General features: G+C 41.9%; 2 protein-coding genes and 1 long non-coding RNA gene across 3 annotated transcripts; all 3 read right to left on the bottom strand.

Annotated features, from left to right (window-relative positions):
* Window positions 1–1,791, bottom strand: LOC121889886. Its single transcript, XM_042402109.1, has 4 exons — window positions 1,752–1,791; window positions 1,291–1,635; window positions 720–830; window positions 1–182 (listed from the first exon to the last, which is right to left on the bottom strand). Exons 1-4 carry the CDS (start codon window positions 1,789–1,791, stop codon window positions 61–63), a joined length of 618 nt encoding a protein of 205 aa, XP_042258043.1. The 3' UTR covers window positions 1–60.
* Window positions 1,792–10,032: 8,241 nt separating this feature from the next.
* Window positions 10,033–11,707, bottom strand: LOC121890067. Its single transcript, XM_042402333.1, has 5 exons — window positions 11,440–11,707; window positions 10,934–11,278; window positions 10,685–10,795; window positions 10,515–10,549; window positions 10,033–10,400 (listed from the first exon to the last, which is right to left on the bottom strand). Exons 1-5 carry the CDS (start codon window positions 11,468–11,470, stop codon window positions 10,278–10,280), a joined length of 645 nt encoding a protein of 214 aa, XP_042258267.1. The 5' UTR covers window positions 11,471–11,707; the 3' UTR covers window positions 10,033–10,277.
* Window positions 11,708–16,335: 4,628 nt separating this feature from the next.
* On the bottom strand, window positions 16,336–18,107 carry LOC121890079. Its single transcript, XR_006093677.1, has 3 exons — window positions 17,805–18,107; window positions 17,295–17,556; window positions 16,336–16,813 (listed from the first exon to the last, which is right to left on the bottom strand). It is a non-coding gene; the product is annotated as an uncharacterized LOC121890079 (long non-coding RNA).
* Between the last annotated feature and the right edge of the window lie 473 nt (window positions 18,108–18,580).

Genomic DNA, 18,580 nt, shown 5'->3' on the forward strand with positions numbered 1-18,580 from the left:
ATTAATATGAAAAGAAAAATCAGTTTCACTCTGAGTTGCAGTTCCAGTTGCTTCCTGAGTCTATCTGCTGGCAGCATAAATAACCTCAGTCTCCACTTTTCTTTCTGACGCAGACCTTCTGATTCTTATTGTTGCTGAATACAAACTCAGTGCTGCATCATTGACGTCCTCAAAGTCCAGCTCTACAAATAAGAGTCAGAAATGATGATAAATCAAATAAACACACATTAACAGATTAATAGAAAAAAAAAAAAAGTTTCACTCTGAGTTGCAGTTCCAGTTGCTTCCTGAGTCTATCTGCTGGCAGCATAAATAACCTGAGTCTCCACTTCTCTCCTGCTTCTTATTGTTGCTGAATATAAACTCAGTGCTGCATCACTGAGGTCCTCAAAGTCCAGATTCTGCAAATAAGAGTCAGAGAACTCTCATACAACATATAGGACTTCACAAACAATGTCAGATGATGACAAATTATAAAATCAATCAATCAGAAATAATCATGAGTTAAAGTGATTCTGGGATATTTTAAGTGAGATATAAGGGTTATTTTTGTGGATGCTGTTCTTCATTTATGGCTAAATGACAATAAGTTTGATCAGCTCATCAACATTAATCATTATCCAAAAACATTGTTGTTAATGCACTTTGACATAACAATACAAGGATGTGCACAAGCAATAAAACCAAATATAAAAAGATACAGTAGCTCTAACAAATACCTGTCTGAAGCTTCTTGATTTTGACAACCGGACCAATGACGACTATTATAAGGAAAACAGTCAGACCACCCAGGATCACACTCATCAGCTTTGTTATTCCATCAGAATCTTCTACAAGAAAAAATGAAAGATCAGATTCTACTTTAGCTTTAGTGTTTTGGCATCCTGCTAACATTGAAACTGAATCTAGTTTCACCTTCAGTTGACTGACAGTTTGTGCAATGAAAGAAAACTTTAGGAGAATCTTACTTTTATACTTGCTGTCCACGTCATTACTGAATTCATCGTGACCTTTTACAAGAAAGATCATTAAATTAGAATCTGTACATTTTACCTCTAGTGACTTGCCTTCTAATTCAGATTTAACGGGACAGAACTGACTAATAATTAACAAAGATCTATGCACAATGACAGATTTTTAATGGGAGGCAGGAAGAATTAAAATTTTAGGTTATGCAAGGAATCTAAAATTGTAAACTGTCATCATGAGTTTCACCAAATTAAATAACAAAGATAAAATTCTCCTAATGTTATTTTGACAGTAGTCCCAAATACTTTATGACAATCTTACCTTGAACCTCTAAATATGTTGCACTGACAATAATTGGGTTTTTGCTCACATAATATCCACAAAAATACAGTCCAGAGTCTGTTAAATCCAATTGCTTGATTTTGAGAAAAAAGGTAGAAATGTTGGATCTCATTTCAAATTTGTCATTTTGAGATCCCTCACAGAATGAAGCAGGCTCGAGAGGCTGGAACATAGATGAGATACAGTGAGGCTTGGATCTCTTGACCACTCTGAACCAGAATATCTGAGAGGGAACACTGGAAAAGTTGGAGCACAGCAGTGTCACGTCTTCACCAGGCTGAACATCCACAGTGTAAAACTCAGAAACTGAGACAGAGATCCAGCCTGAAACAAGCACACAGCTGATAAATCTACAGGAACCTAATCAATACTTTTATACAAATCTACTTACAGTTGACATTGCAGTTGATGTTGTTGAGTAATTTAGTGCCAGTACTCACTCAGGCTGCAGAACAATAAAGCTGTAGTTAAGTTCCTCATTTTGCAAATGATTGTGTCACTGCAATTGCACGTAGCAGCTCCTATTAGAGGGTTTGAAGAGGCGGATTTATATAACTTCTTTGCTACACTGATCACACAAGCACGTTTGAAAAATTGTCTCCCCCCCCCCCCCCTCCCACACACACACACACACACACACACACACACACACACACACACACACACACACAATCAAAGCCTCAAGGAGTGAAACCCTTGTTATTTGAAAGTGGAACGTCATGGGATGGGGGCATGATGAGAGTGGGGAGTTGGGGGTTTGTGTATGTGTGCCATCCTCCTCGGCACAACAAAGATGACTTGGAAATGTACCACAAATTCAAAACTGGTCAGCCACCATATGTCATCCTGCTGTCTTGTCTTCTAAAACATCCAGTTTTCCAGATTTCTATTTTTTCCCGCTTGTTCTATATGAAAAATTAACCTTAACCCTCAACAAAAGGGCTGTTTTCCACTTGCACAATGTAGTGTGACATATATCCGTTTTACGAACTGCATGTCTGTTTACGTCCACTCAACCTGCTGTCAACTCTGCGCACTTGCCCACTTGCTCATTGTTGCAAAGTACAACAATGAGCAAGTGGGAGTCATATATATTTGTATGCTTTATTGCAAATGATCAATTCAGATATTAAGCATACCACTAGAGACATGTAATGACCAAAGATGGTACAGAAACATAGTCTTCAACTGTGCTGCAGCACGGTGTCTTCAAGTGCTACATACATTCTGTCAGCAACAACAAAACCGTTTCATTGTTTTGTGGCTGTTGCTTTAATTGTGAGTTACATGCTGGAAAAAATAGTGTACAACTGAAGACCAGTCTTCTTGTGGTTGAGACTTTACTGTATGTTGATACAGACAGTGCTGTTTGTTACCACAGGTGAAGAATATAAATTCATGTTGCATGTTTTCACTTCTTGCTCTTGGACAGTAAGATCACTTTGTTTTCCTGTGAATGACTTTGAGATCTTACTAACCTTAACATGGACAAAGTGGATCTAGATGAACTGTTTTAGCTTCAGATGACTGACAATCTGCGCAATGAAAGAAATGTGATGTACGTGCAATATAAAGAAAGAAGTAAACCAAGAATGGGAACTGAAAGAAAAACAGGACACTGTAATAAGTTTACCTTCAACATTTAAACTTATCACATTACAATATGGCTCTCCATCTATGTAAAATCCACACAGGTGTCAGGAAATTCAAACTTAGTTTCTGAATTCTATTCAACTACATTCCACCATGTATAAAATTTGACAACATTCTTACCTTGAATATTTAAAAATGTTGCACTGACAATAATGTCTGTTCATGTAAAATCCACAGAAATATAGCCCAGAGTCAGATAAATCCACTTGTTTGATCTTGAGAAAGAGGGGAGTGATGCTGGATGTCATATCCTCTTCTTGAAGTCCATCAGAGAAGGAAGCAGGCTCAATAGGACTGAACATAGAGGAGATGCAGCGGAGTGTGGTTCTGTTGACCAGTCTGAACCAGATTATCTGTGTGGCAGAAAAGTAGAGAGCACAACAGTGTGGCGTTTTCACCAAGCTGGACCTCCACAGTGTGAGACAGATGCTGACACAGAGATCCAGCCTGAAACAGACCACAGAGATATTAATCACTTGCAACAGGAAACTAAACAATGCCTTTAAATGAATTTGTTAATGATAAGCATTACAGTCAGTCCTGTGGAGTAATTCAATGCCAGTACTTACTGAGACTGCAGAGTAGTAGAGATGTTATCAAGTTCCTCAATGAAGTTTATAGACTTATAAACAAAGTTCGGGAACCAAAGACCACGCCTTGTACGCAACCCATTTCCGCACCACAGGGTATTTAGACACACCATATCCGCTCCTCTCCCCTCTGTCTCAGCTTGCAAGCACCCTGTGACACACCAGCATAAACTTAAAACTCCTTACTCACATCATGGACCTCGAACTGCTCCTCAACGCTTCGGACGAGGACTCGTTCGAAGTCCCGGAGTCCCCCGGCGTCCGATCTTTCCGGCAGCCTCGCCTGCGCTCCTCGGTTTCCCTCATCCCGGCCTCTCGGCCCTCATCCTCCGTCGACGACGGTATCGTCGAGCCCTCGATCCCCAGCGGCTACAGGGGAAGGTCCCGTACTCGGCGTCCGAAGGAAGCTACTTATTCCCGACGCTCACTCCAGCCTCGCTCGAGATCCCGGAGCCCGCCCAAGAGGAGCAGCCACCGCGCGCAGCGCTCTCCTCGCCTCCGGTGTACGGACCGCTCCTCGGCCCCAAACATGTCCGAGTGGACCGTCGCTCGCTTAAAGCATTTCCTCAGCCAAAATAACATTCACTTCCATCGCACCGACAACAAGGCAAGACTGTTTCAATTATACACAAACTCCCTGAAGGACAGCACTCTCTCCCGTCCATCTTCCCACGATCTTCCGGGTTCCCGACGTCGCGCGTGCGACGACGTCCGTGACGTCACGGCACGTCGCTCCGCCACACGCACACCTTCCTCCTCAGCAACCTCAGTCTCCCCAGTACAGTCCGCTTCTAACCCTATGCAGGCTCTCTCTGCTCCACAGCCATTTCCTCCTCCTACTTTCTCTTCAGCCGCACTTACATCCCATGCATATACATTCCATCAACCCAGCATCCCTTCCTCCTCTCCGGCTCCTATCTCTGCTGCTCCTTCCCTCCCGGCCATCTCAGCTGCTCCTCCACCCGCACCAACCACGGCAGCCGCTCAGACAGCACAAACAACAGCGGGCCCCAGCAGCTCCACGAGTTACACCCAACCTGTTCCTCCTCTTTCTTCTTTCCACCCTCCCTGTCTCCTCCCCTACCCCCCGGCTCCCCACGACCCGCACTCTAGCATTACCCGTACTACAGCACCTGCACCTCCTTATCCTACAGCCTTACACACGGCCAGCCTCGGCCTTTTCCTGGCTCCCACATCTCCATCCAGCAGCTACACCCTGGCCACCGCCCAGCCACCAGTGCGCCCCCTAGCATCCGCCCGGCCCTCCCCCGTGTCTCCCACCCTCAGGCAGCAGATCCTAACCGGTAATTACATTGATCTCACTCAACTCATTCACCCTACATCAATTAATCCTCACATCCCCAGGGAACTGCTCACCTCATTCGGCCCCTCGGAACTTAAACAGCCACTTCCTGCTCGCTCCAAGGACCTCACAGTCGCCGAGTTCGCTTTTGCGTTCTCATTGTATAGAGACATAATTTGTTCAGCCTTCCCCGACCGCAGGTCCGAGCTCGATGATTACTTGTCATTAATTCTTGACCTGGCCTTGCGTTTCGGCGGCAACGGTTTCTATACCTATCATATCCTCTTCGCCTCCCAAGCCGCCGGTCGCCTCCAACAGTTCAACCAGGGCACGTACTGGGGAACATTGGACCACGAGCTATACTGCCAAGTTTTCGCAGCTCGCGCTTCTCTGCACTGCGAAACGTGCGGCGCCCCTTCCCATCCCGCCGCAGCATGCACCCTCTCCGCCCCCCTGCCCCGCGCCTCGGTAACAGACAAGCGAAGCCCAGCCATGCCACACTACTTGCCATCGGTGGCTCCCCCACCATCCATCACCCCCAAACCTGCCTTAGATCACCCGTCCATCCTCGGCCCCCTCCCCAAAGGCACGGACAGGAGAGGGAGACCTGTCCTCTACCAGGGAGGACGGATGATCTGCAATAACTTCAACGACCTCAGTTGCAGCTCCTTCAGCTGCAAATTCCTCCACACTTGTTCATTCTGCGGGGGAGCCCACGCCAGAGCCGCATGCCCACACAACCCGACAAAGCAACAGCTGTGTAAGCATCTCAATACCCCCGTTAACATCAACGCCCTAGCCACCGCCCTACAAAACCATCCAGACACCCAGTTCGTCAACTTCCTCATTCAGGGCTTCACTTACGGTTTCCATCCGGGTCTGCAGGCCACGCCTGAGTCCACTCACATATGCAACAACTTGCAATCAGCCCTGTCTGAACCCACCACAGTTGACAGACTACTGCAAAAAGAAGTTGATGACGCCTTCATGATTGGCCCTTTCTCCAGCCCCCCTTTCCCGTCTTTCAGAGTCAGCCCAATCGGAGTGGCAACCAGGAAGTACTCTGGGAAAAAGAGGCTCATCATCAACCTCTCGTCCCCCCACGGTTCCACTGTTCCAAGCATTAACAGCCTGATTCCCAGCCTGGACTTTTCCACGCAATACGCCACTATAGACCACGCCATTTCCCTCATCCGACTTGCGGGCCAGGGAGCATGGTTGTCCAAGGCGGACATCACAAGCGCTTTCAAAGTCCTCCCCATCCACCCCGACTACTGGCACCTCTTCGGGGTCTCCTGGAAGGGCGCATACTATTTTGCCGTGCGTCTAACCTTCGGCTGCAAGAGCAGCCCAAAAATTTTCGACTCATTGTCCGAAGCCCTCTGCTGGATTCTTTCCAACAATTATAAACTCCCATACGTCATCCACCTACTTGACGACTTCCTCACGGTCACGCCACCGTCTTCGCCCCCGTCATACGGTCTCACCACAATGATTTCCGCATTCACTGATCTCGGCGTTCCCCTGTCTCCAGAGAAAACAGAAGGCCCAAGCACATCCTTGGAATTCCTCGGCATCACCCTCAACTCCATTACACTCCAAGCATCTCTGCCTACTGAGAAACTCCACCGCATTTCTCTACTCATTCAAAACTTTCTCATGGCCAACACATGCACCAAACGTCAATTACTCTCTCTGCTGGGCCATTTCAACTACGCCACCCGCATCATCCCTCAGGGCCGATCTTTCTTGTCACACCTTCTCTCCATAGCCACCGCCGTCCCATCCATCCACGACCACGTCACGCTAGACAGCGCGTGCAAGATGGAACTAAAAATGTGGCACCAGTTCCTCTCTTCCTGGAACGGCATATCCTTCTTTTACGACGTCCACGTTACAGACGCCAATGACATCCAGCTATACACCGACGCCGCCCCTTCAGTCGGCTTCGGTGGTTACTACGGTGGCAGATGGTTCTCTGCCGAATGGCCACCCGACTTCTCTTCCCTGGCCCCTTCCTCCACCATTTCAGAAATGTACCCGATTGTCATCGCTGCCATTCTTTGGGGGCATGAATGGTCCAAAAAGACCATCGCCATCCACTCTGACAACAGCGCCGTCGTCGACATCCTCAACAAAGGCCGGTCACACAATCTGGACATCATGCAGTTCGTGCGCAAGCTCACATTGGTTTCAGCCCAGCACCAGTTCATCATCCGTGCACTCCACATTCCAGGCCACAAAAACGCAATCGCCGATTCACTCTCTCGTTTCATGTTTCAGAAATTCAGACAACTAGCTCCAGCCTCCAACCCTCTTCCAACTCCAGTCCCACCGTTTTCAGCCACAATCTACAACTGAACCCGCAACTGGAACAACTGGTCACCAATTCACGGGACAACATCATCAACAGCATCACCCCTTGAACACTATCTCCATACTTCACCGGCTGGAATTCCTTTAAAACCTTTCACGTCTCCCAAGGACTCCCATTCCCTTCACCGGACATTCTTACCCTCTCCTGCTTCATTACATTCTCTCACACTCAACTCAAGATCAAGTCTTCCACCATACAGACCTACCTCAGCGGAATCAATTCCCGGATTCCCGGAGCACCATGCCCAGCCTCGTCCCACTCTCATACCTACATCCATCACGACCCGGATAACGTTAAGAAATCCCATTCTCGCCTCTCTGGTTGAAGTCTCTTTGGGGGCCTCGTACAGATGCCAGATCATCGAGACAGCACCCCCACCCTGAGTCTCAACCCCTGTTCCCACTTACCTCCCCGACGTCGACGCATCTCCTCCTTTCATCTATCACTCTCCTATCCACTCCCTCCTTCCCCTCTTTCCCGCCTGCTCTTCTTTCTCCCCATCCCTCGACCCTCATCCCTTCGACCCCTACCCCCTCATCCCGCATCCCACGACCTCGACCCTCACCCCCGCATCCTCACACCCCCCGACCCTCTCCCTTCCCCCATCCATCCTTCCCTCTCCAACCATCCCTCTAACTATCCTTCCTCCTTTTCACCCTGCCTTCCATCACACTCCCAATAAACCATTAAATCCATATTCTAGAAGGAGTGGTCTTGGTTAGTGAAATGAAGTTTATAGACTTATAAACAAAGTTCGGGAACCAAAGACCACGCCTTGTACGCAACCCATTTCCGCACCACAGGGTATTTAGACACACCATATCCGCTCCTCTCCCCTCTGTCTCAGCTTGCAAGTCCCTCCCACCCGACCCCTCCGCTAACTTTCCTCTCTTCTCTGCTCAAACACAGGAACAGGGGGGCCTCGTACAGATGCCAGATCATCGAGACAGCACCCCCACCCTGAGTCTCAACCCCTGTTCCCACTTACCTCCCCGACGTCGACGCATCTCCTCCTTTCATCTATCACTCTCCTATCCACTCCCTCCTTCCCCTCTTTCCCGCCTGCTCTTCTTTCTCCCCATCCCTCGACCCTCATCCCTTCGACCCCTACCCCCTCATCCCGCATCCCACGACCTCGACCCTCACCCCCGCATCCTCACACCCCCCGACCCTCTCCCTTCCCCCATCCATCCTTCCCTCTCCAACCATCCCTCTAACTATCCTTCCTCCTTTTCACCCTGCCTTCCATCACACTCCCAATAAACCATTAAATCCATATTCTAGAAGGAGTGGTCTTGGTTAGTGAATTGTGCATATGATTGTATCACTACAACAGCACTTTGCACAACTAAGCCTCTGTAAGGTGGGTTTCATTGGTAAGAGGCAGGTGTTTTTTTGTGTTTTTTTTTCTTTTACATTTATTTTGTTGTTTACACTGACTGACCACATAAATTCCCTCTGAAAAAAACCCAGTCTCAAGGAATCTTTTATGAAGTTTACAGCATCTCATGTTCCCACAATTGTATATAGATCTACAAACCATAACAAGGCATGAATATTTCATGTTTAAAATTTAGTCATTTCAAATGTTTTCACCCAACTAAACTTTAACCTTCATGGAGTCGTACAGTCAGCTGAAGTAATTAGTCAGTTAATCAGTTGGTTGATCCACAGACAATTGGCAATGGCAAAAACTTCACTGGTATGTGATTTTGGATAAATCCTTCATTTGCCAGTTTTTCAAGCAGAAATAAATAACATTCACTGGTTATATCTTCGCACACAGTATGTTAGGACTTGCTGCCTCTGTTATTGTAAATGAAAAATCACCATGAACAGAGCTCACCAAGGCTTTGGATAACCTTTGACATTATGTTGTGTAACTGTTTGTAATTATCAAGTGGCTTATTCTGCTGTGTGAGATTGGTGATTGATTGTATGACTTAAATGCCTCCTCTTTATTTAACCCATTATTTCACTTTAAACAGAGTTATAAAAATAATGATGGCCAAATTCTATTTAGTTGCTTCAGTTTCAGGGTCCTGGTATGGTTCAGTCAAATATAGCAGAGCCATCATTAAATATTATTAGTAACACCTGTGTTTTTCCTACTACAAGAAAAAATGTCTGCTGTGAAAAAAGCCTGTTGTGAGGTAAAATTATGACAACCTTAGCAGAGTGTGTGTGAGTTGTGTTGGACTGCTTTGGGCCAAACTCTGGCTGCTTTCAGTCTTATGTCTGAATGAGCTTTTCACTGTGTTCAAAGTGTCTGAGCAACATGTCTTTTTCAGTATGGATGTCCTTAAGTGTTTGAGTGAAAGGCTTCAAAAGAGCAGACATGTATACTCACCTAGCTGAGCTGATAAAGGGAACTTGTGGCAAGTGGAAGAACAGACCAAGAACAGGCATACATAAATCGATTTTTGACATAAATCCTAACATATTTATGCAGACACGTCAGAGGTATAAACTGAACAGCTTTTGTACGCCTTGTACTGTGTAACTTTGCATTCCACTACGTGCTTCCAGGCTGCAAAAATTCAGTCTCAGTTTTGTGAATTGTGTGTTTCTGAAAACAACTGCATCCTTTCAAGATTTATTCTTGCAGATTTGTGGCTTACTGCAGCAGGCCTCATGATTTTCACCTCAGTTGTGCTCAGACCACACTGTGCTGTGTCTTTCTGACAAAGTGGTTTGTCCTCCACTGCTGCAGACCTCCATTTTCTGTAACTCTGATCTAGACAGTCATCAGTGTTCTTAATGGCTCCTCTTCCACAAAACACAATCATATCAGAGTGAGATCTAAGGCAGATAAAATAAGTAAGAAAGGGATTTTGGCTGGAAAGTAAGAATTAAAACACACTTTACACTGTAAAGGAGATTTACATGAATCAGCACAACTTGAGTGAATATAGAATCTTTATTAGAAAATTTAATTTATTGACATTGATGGTAACATCTGCCACCCACATAAAACCCCAACAAGACGGATTTAATAAAGCATCAGTTCCAGTCAGCGTTCAGTTTCAGTTGTTTGCTGAGTCTATCTGGTGGCAGCATAAATAACATTTGTCTCCATCTCTCTCTCTGATGCGGGCCTTCTCCTAGTTTTTGCTTTTGGATGTAAACTCAGTGCTGCGTAGTTCAGGGCATCAGAGCCCAGATTCTGTAAATAAAAATATTTACAGTCACTCATCTCACATAGCTGAGTTTGTGAGAGAAAATAAAACCGTGATTTGATAAATGAACCAGACAGCATATAAAAATAGACTTCGATCACCTCACTGTGTTGTGGATTCTGTCCCTCAGTTTGAGCTAAATAATGGAAAGAGTAAAACTGGTCAGTTAATAGTTTTTAATTAATTTATTGTTTAAATTAACACATTTAGGCAAACACAACATTTTGCATTTGTAAACTTCATTAACTTAATTAAAACCAAATACAAGTACCTGTATGAAGTTTCCTTATTTTGACAACCAGACCAATGATGACTACAAGGAGGAAAACAGTCAGACCAACCAGGATCGCACTCATCAGCGTGCTTATTCCATCAAACACTTCTACAAGAGAGGTGATTTATATTAAACTTTTTGTACACTGTGTTACCTCTACTGGCTTGACATCAGTTCTTATTTTGACAGCAACTGACAGGGCACATATCTGTTTATTTTCAGTTAAAAGAAAGAAAATAGCCTTACCTTGAACCTTTAAATATGTTGCACTGACAATAACTGGGTTTCCATCTGTTTTAAATCCACAGAAATACAGTCCAGAGTCAGATAAATCCACTTGTTTGATCTTGAGAAAGAGGGCAGTGGTATTGGATGTCATATTAAATTTGCAATTTTGAAATCCATCACAAAATGAAACATTGGAATCAGGGCTGAACATTGAGGAGATGCAGCTGGTGTTGGATCTGTTGGCCAGTCTGAACCAGTGTATGTGAATGGGAGCACTGGAAAAGTTGGAGCACAGCAGTGTGACGTCTTCACCAGGCTGGACCTCCACAGTGTAAAACTCAGAAAGAGAGGCAGCGATACAACCTGAAACAAACATCAAGTCATTTATTCATAGGCTGGCTATTCAGCAGAACCAAACAACACATATTATGTTATTAATGAGTATTTTGTAAGTTTCAGTGCTGGTAGGTTACTGTATTGAAGTTAAATGTTATATTGAGTAAAAATCTGGTAGATGTACTTACAGAATAAAGTCGTTACCAAGGTGAAGTTCATCTTTGTGCATATGGTAGGACTGCACCACTGCTATGTCTGTAACTGAACTGTGCTCCAGCAAGCGTGGTCTCAGCGTAAAGAGACAAAGTGTTCTTTTGATCTTCCGGGTGCTCAGACGGACAGCTTAGATACTTTAAAGAGTCTGGGTGCTGCAAGGAACTTTAAATAATCTTTAAATAAACTTTAAATAATCTAGGTAATGTAATGTAATCACTGGACTGTCCATAGAGGTTTAACCCTGCTGCATTATGTTAAGCCATAGACATGTAAGTGATTGTACATGAGGTGTCCCGACAGCAATAGTCTGCTAACTATACGATTTTCCACTATTGCATTTCCACTTACCACTGGGAAAAGGAAGCTGTGTACAGTATATTGTCATACATTTCTTTTGAGTTTTTTGCAGTCCATATAACCCAAAGATAGCCCAGTTTCACCAGCAAGAGTTACATACCTGGTAACATACCATGAAGCAGACTATTGTGACCTACAGTTTTATATACCTTGATCAAGAGTTGTGCTTTTTAGGTGTCCTTTTATACAATTTTAACATATTCCTGGCCACCAATGAGAAATTAGTTTCTGTGTTCATGTTAGGAGAAATTTACAATTCAGTTAATTCATGTAATTTGATCTGATGCTGAAACAAATCTGTAAACAATGCATCTAAACCATTATAATTCAAATCTTAAACTCTCATCTAACAAGCAAAATATTTGTACCCTTTGTTAACCCGAATTTTAAAAATGATGCTTCATTGCGCTGTAGTTGCTTGAAAATTCAAATTACTGCCAAATTTAACCGGTCATCCAAGAGCCAAGCATTATGACCTCAGACTACGCCTCAAAGGACAACTGATCTGGCAGATATTTGTCCTCATCCTAAAATTAGTTAAAATTGGGCTTAATCTGTCTTCCTGGCATCAATAAATATATTCTTGCTTTCTTTCTTTTTTTTAAACTATAAACCCCATAAACTGTATATGTATATAAACTGTATATGAAGATGGACGTCATGATGGCTCCCCAAAAGTGAAGCCAAAATATCTCACCCCCTGATGGCTAGTTGCAGTATAGATTATAAATCCTGCCCCCTCCATGTTAGTGGATGGGAAATGAGCCAAACTAAAAACTCGAAGTGCATGTCAAATACATTTTTCCCAAAGATGGTTTTTGTCATTTTAGGTAGTTCATATCATACTGTTTGTTCAACTGCTCATTTTTCAAGTTTGTGATATTTTATGATATAAAAAGGGGGTGTGACATCACAATTGACAGCTGTGATTGACAGGCGCTCTCGAAACTCCATCAGACACGCAGACGAGCCGAGTAACCACAGCAGTTTCTGAAGGAAGACGCTAATGTACGTTTTCATTCGTGATTCACTACCAGCTGCAGCTGCTATTTACCAACTGGATTTGGTTTGTTTACCTCTCCATTGTGAACATCATCCCGCCCCCTGACCAGACTCTGGTTGCAAATGACATCACACATGAAAGATGGCAGCTCTGGAAAAAGAGAAATGTTGGCTTCACTTTTGCATAACAACAGGAAGTGGAGATGTGTCATCCATCTTTATATACAGTCTATGGTTTACCCTAGTGAAATGTTGAGAAGGGTTTAAGGTATGAAAAAACTGATACTGCTTGAGCCTAGATTGTATTAACTATAACAGTTGAAGTTTAAATCTTATCTGTCCAGTGGTTATTATTGGATTCATGTCTGCAAGGCTTATTAGTAGGTTCAAATGCATATCACCATGGAGATGGATGGGAGCTGCACTGCTGTAGTTTTGATGTGATCTGTCATGTCTTCAAGATGTGCAAACTTGAGTCAAGTGAATGCTTTGATATGAGGCTGTGAAAGTGTCACCTTGCTACAGGGATCTTCTCACAAAAATGTAGTGATGTGAGTTTGTGGGAGTGATGAGTGTAATAAATTGGAACTGTGATGATGTGGGGAGCAGTGACACAGTTTGACAGTGGTTTACCACTAACCAAAATTATCTTCACTTTATAGGGTTTTTCTACTCTTGAGAAGATCAAGGCCTTTGTTGTGTGTGGTTGTGATGCAGAGCACCAAAGGCCAAGCTTCCACTGGCTGAGACCTCATTAAAGATACAGATATACATACACTAAAGTGCTAATGGGGAGGTTACTGCTACTTAAAATTTCTGAGTACATTTTGCTTTTAGTTCAGACACTCAGAATATCCCTATACAGACATATATTGTAATAATAATAATAATAAAAAAAGAAATAATAATAATAATCATCACAATAATGGAGCTCAAAGTGCTTTACAACAAAAGAAATTACATGCACCAAGTGTTTCACATGAAAAGGACATAAAAGGAACATAAAAGCATGAAAAAAACATTAATGTAACATAAGATGGAAAATAAAATCAACTTGATAACATCAACAAAAATAAGATAAAATAAAGTGAAAATACATTTTCAGCTTAGATCAGAACGTCTTCCCACAGGTTTAACCTCACTGTGGGTCTGTATCTGTGTCGGGCGCAACCTGAAGCTGCCCCGGTAAAAAAAAATCCTCAGTGGTGCTGTTGGGATTAAAAACACACACCACAAATTTGCTCTAACCTACCAACCATTGACTTCAGCACCTATGTAACATAAGATGGAAAATGAAATCCACTTGACAATAATAATAAAAAATAAGATAAAATAAAGTGAAAATATAATAAAGACCACTTGATAATAAAAATAAGATAAAATAGATAAAGTGAACTAAAAATACATAGAATGGGTAATATATAAGGTGGAAGATGAAGCCCACTGACACATCAAGAGTACGGTCTAGAATGTGAAAAGTACCCTGAGTTGACTTTTGTTGTGATTTAAATAAAATTGAATTGAAAAAAAAAATTTATACTGAATAATAAAAAGAGAATAAAATATAACAAAAACAAGTTAAAACATAGAATAAAGTAAAATACAAGGGGTCAGAATCTTTGGGTATCTCATGATTTGATTCAGATTCTTGGTGTCTGAATGAATAGAAAAGGTTTTAGTTTCCTACTCTAGTACACTGTGTGCCAAACTATTCATTGATTCCCTTAGTCCACCGAAATACAATATGAAAGATAACTGGTTCAATGATCTTGATGAAGGTAACTGTCAGCAGAGAAAAGCATGTGAGAGTACACAGCTTTTTGATTTTAAAAAGTTAACTGCATTAATGAATTAATGAATTAATTTGAAAGCATCTTACAGTCTTCTGTTGGTATGAGAATAACAAAATGAAAGTGTAATTCACTGACCAACATCGCTGGTTAATGTCTTTGGTAAAAACAGAAGTTGGTGTGTTCGCCCTGCAGTAAGGGGAGGGGGAGGAGTGCTCTGTGTTGTTATTAATGTCATGTCTCTGGCGATGGAGAGCAGCCTCTCTGCTGCACCGTTAGCTCTGGGGAAAGCCATTGTTGTCCAAGACACTGAACAGACGAAGGGATTTAGAAGTGAAACAGAGTTATTTTTTCACCTCAGAGTTGGTTTAAGTGTTGCAGTGTGTGTTTGTCAGCTGGTCTTGTTTGTTACTGTTGGAGTTCACTGCTCTCCTCTGCTATCATTAGTCTCTGGGTGATGGTGTACAAAGTATTCACAATATATTTCATGTACATCTCGCAAAGGTGATTATTTAGTCATTAAATAATTTAAAAAAGCCCAACTGCTTCCTTTTTTAAGATGAACTACAAGATACCTCTACCGTGTGTGTGTTGTATACTGTCCGGGTGTTGCACTGTCCCCGCAGATGAGTTCTGCTGTAAAAGTAATGAATGACCAAATGATTGGATTATCATTATAATACAGAATTGTAGAAGTCAGACAAGTACTTTTTTGTCCTGTTATTGTGAATATCACTGGGAAAGGAATGTTCTCTTGTTATTCTTGAGGCCTACTTCTCTCTCCCATCCTGGATTAAGTCCAAATAAGGTAATACATGCATAAGCAAAACCTCTTATGGGCTCAAAGGCCACATCCTGGCTTAGGGCCCTTGGTTTCCTGAGCCTTGGTGAAATGTGACTCTCATGTAACATACATGTGCATGCAGATGTATATCTCATGGCTGTGTGCCATTGGCTGTAATCATATTAGCTGATACATTGACCAATCACAGATCATGTCTCTGTTCCTTCTGAAACTCTAATAGATGAGGTTTGCTCTTTGTTCGTTGAGACAAGCTGATGCCAGATCTTTGTGTGAGATCTGCCTCCTTATTGTACAATAATAATTTTTAATCTTCAACCTAGGCAGTGTTTTGTGTATTATTTCATATGTGTGTTTAGTGATTTCATACAATTTCCACGACACTGCCTTTTTCATTCCATCATGTTATTAATTAACATATAGAAAATAGATTTTTGACATTTTTGAATCGATTGAAAGATAAGAATCACGATTCTTAAGTGAATATGTTTTTTCAGCCACCCCTAATATGTTGATATCACTGTTAAAAAACAGTTACTCTGTGTTTTTCAAAGGCTTCTCCATTTGGTCTGCTTGGCAGAAGAAAGTAAGTCAGTATCCAAAGTCATCCATAACTACTTATCTCATCACAATATATAAAAGTCGACATTATAATGTTAACACAGAACAGTGATATTAAATGTAGTTGCACTGAAATCTATTAGGAAATAAATACATTATTGTCACTTGAATAATTTACTGTTGTGGTCTGTGTTTACATGACATTTTCATACATCCCTACTTCTAAAACAAAATCAAAATCTCAAACTTACTCTAAAACTCAGCCAGCTAGTAAAGAAGGACAAAGATCATTGTTATAAAGTAGCATCCTAATATTTAGAATAACTTTGCACTAGCTACTTGTCATACTTGATGAGTGGATGAATGAATGCTTGGATGTTGTGTCTATCCCTATGGTGTTTAATGGGACTAATGTAAGGGAAATGTAATGACCTAAATGTTCCTGGAAACATTTGTTGCACGGTTACCAATATTGCCAAAAGTATTCTGCTTCTTTGGGGGTCCATGATGGCCATGGATGGATATTCATCCTAATTACTGTGATTAATGTGTTGATCCACTGTAGATGCCTTTAGTGTCGATGAGAAGTACTGTGTGAGGTCATCTGTTGTTTTCATTCACTAGTGCATATTCAGTACAAATATACAGATTGTAATTTATCCTTATGACCAAAGCGACAAGGCCAGTGTTCACTTTTTCTGTTTAGAATTTCTTACAGATTTGTGACTGTATCATGATGTGTTCAGACCACACTGTGCTGTCTCTTCCCGTCAAAGAAGCGATGTATACCTCACTCATTCCTCCACTGTGGCAGACCTCAACTCTTCTTTTACTCTGTGTAGTCATCAGTGTCCAAAGGACAAGATAACAGGAGGATTTTTGACAAGTGAAGGGAAAAATAAAGAAGCAACACATTTCATCATTAACAATATGTACATCTTGCTTGAACACTGCAACATTTTACAAAACTACATTTCTTCTGGTGATGAGGGAGATGGTAATGCTAAAAACAGCAGTTTCCACTAGCAGCTGAGTTGAATTTGAAGTAGCCATGATGCATGGCCAACTGACAGAACCTTGATAATGCAGGCACTCAGGGGTTAATAAAATTTGTTACAAGAATGATGGTAGTGAAGTTAAAAATTCTTAGAGACCTTGCAGGCAGAAAAACAACATCAGGCAGGTCTGAAGTTACAAAAAACATGATATACCCGGACAGCTCTGCGCTCAATGCTGCCTCCAGTAGCCAGAAGCTATATTGCAGTTTTATTAATAATATATTAGAATTATTAATGATTAATTTACATATACTGACCATTATTTGGTGAAGATAGCCTGCCATCCAGTGAGCTCATATTTTTAACGTTCCATTTTAACAAATTCTATGAGCCCCTGAGTGACTGAAATGTCTGGCCATCCAGGAATGTGATATGTGGCATGGCGGTCCTGGATCAGGACTACATTTCAAGTCTCTCCCTTAGTCTAGTTGCAGTAGAATGGAGGTTGAGTTTCTGCTTCTTTCTCTTTTTTGGATTGGCAGTCAGTGCTGCATCTTTCTGGTCATCAGAGTGCAGATTCTGCAAGTTAAAATGATATAACTAACTTATACAGTACAACAATGTAAACCTCATCATAAAGCTGGATTAATCCATCATCACTGTGGATTTAAAGCTTAAAAGCTGCTGCAAATCTGATTGGTTACTTGTCAAAAAAAATGCTCTTAATTTTGATTGATAAACAGGACATGTTTGATGATATTTACAACTGTAATGAGGATGTGCAAAAACAAATAGAAACAAAATAAAGGACAGCCTTCAAACAGTACCTGTCTGAAGTTGACTCATTTTGATGACAAGTCCAATGATGACCTTAGTGAGAACAAGAGTCACGCTGCTCACGATCACACTCATCAGGTTTGTCATTTCACCAGGCTCAACTACAAGAAAAAATCAATAGATTAGACTCTACTTTTCTGTTGAACAAGGATCAAATCTCTACATTTTCACACATTTTTAAGATGAATATTTTCCTTTACTGGCTTAAGTCAACTGAATAATATTTAGTTGATAAATTTTATTCTGCAAAATATATCTTGATGGGGGCTAGGGAGAAAGTTTTAGCTTATCTTTCATGTTGTCATGAGGTTAACCACTGCCTTCAAAGATCAGGCAAAATCCTTCAGATGTTGTTCATATTATTTAGACAGTATTTCATCATAATAATATAATTAAACTATAATTAAAGAGAACACATATCTGTTTTCTTGGTGTGAGCAGCTAAATGATACTTAAACATTCTTACCTTGAACCTTTATATATGTTGCACTGACTATTACTGGGTATTTGTTTATGTAAAATCCACAAAAATACAACCCAGCGTCAGATAAATCAACATGCTTGATTTTGAGGAACAAAGTGGAGCTGTTGGATGTCATTTCAAATTTTCCATTTTGAACCCCATTACAGAAAGAAGCAGGCTCAATATAATTGTACAGAGAGGAAATACAACGGGGCTTGGTTCTGTTGACCAGTCTAAACCAGACTATCTGAGAGGGAGAAGTGGAAAAGTTGGAGCACAGCAGAGTGTCTTCTCCACCAAGCT

Source organism: Thunnus maccoyii, chromosome 22 (genome assembly GCF_910596095.1).
Source record: "Thunnus maccoyii chromosome 22, fThuMac1.1, whole genome shotgun sequence".
Classification (NCBI taxonomy): domain Eukaryota; kingdom Metazoa; phylum Chordata; class Actinopteri; order Scombriformes; family Scombridae; genus Thunnus; species Thunnus maccoyii.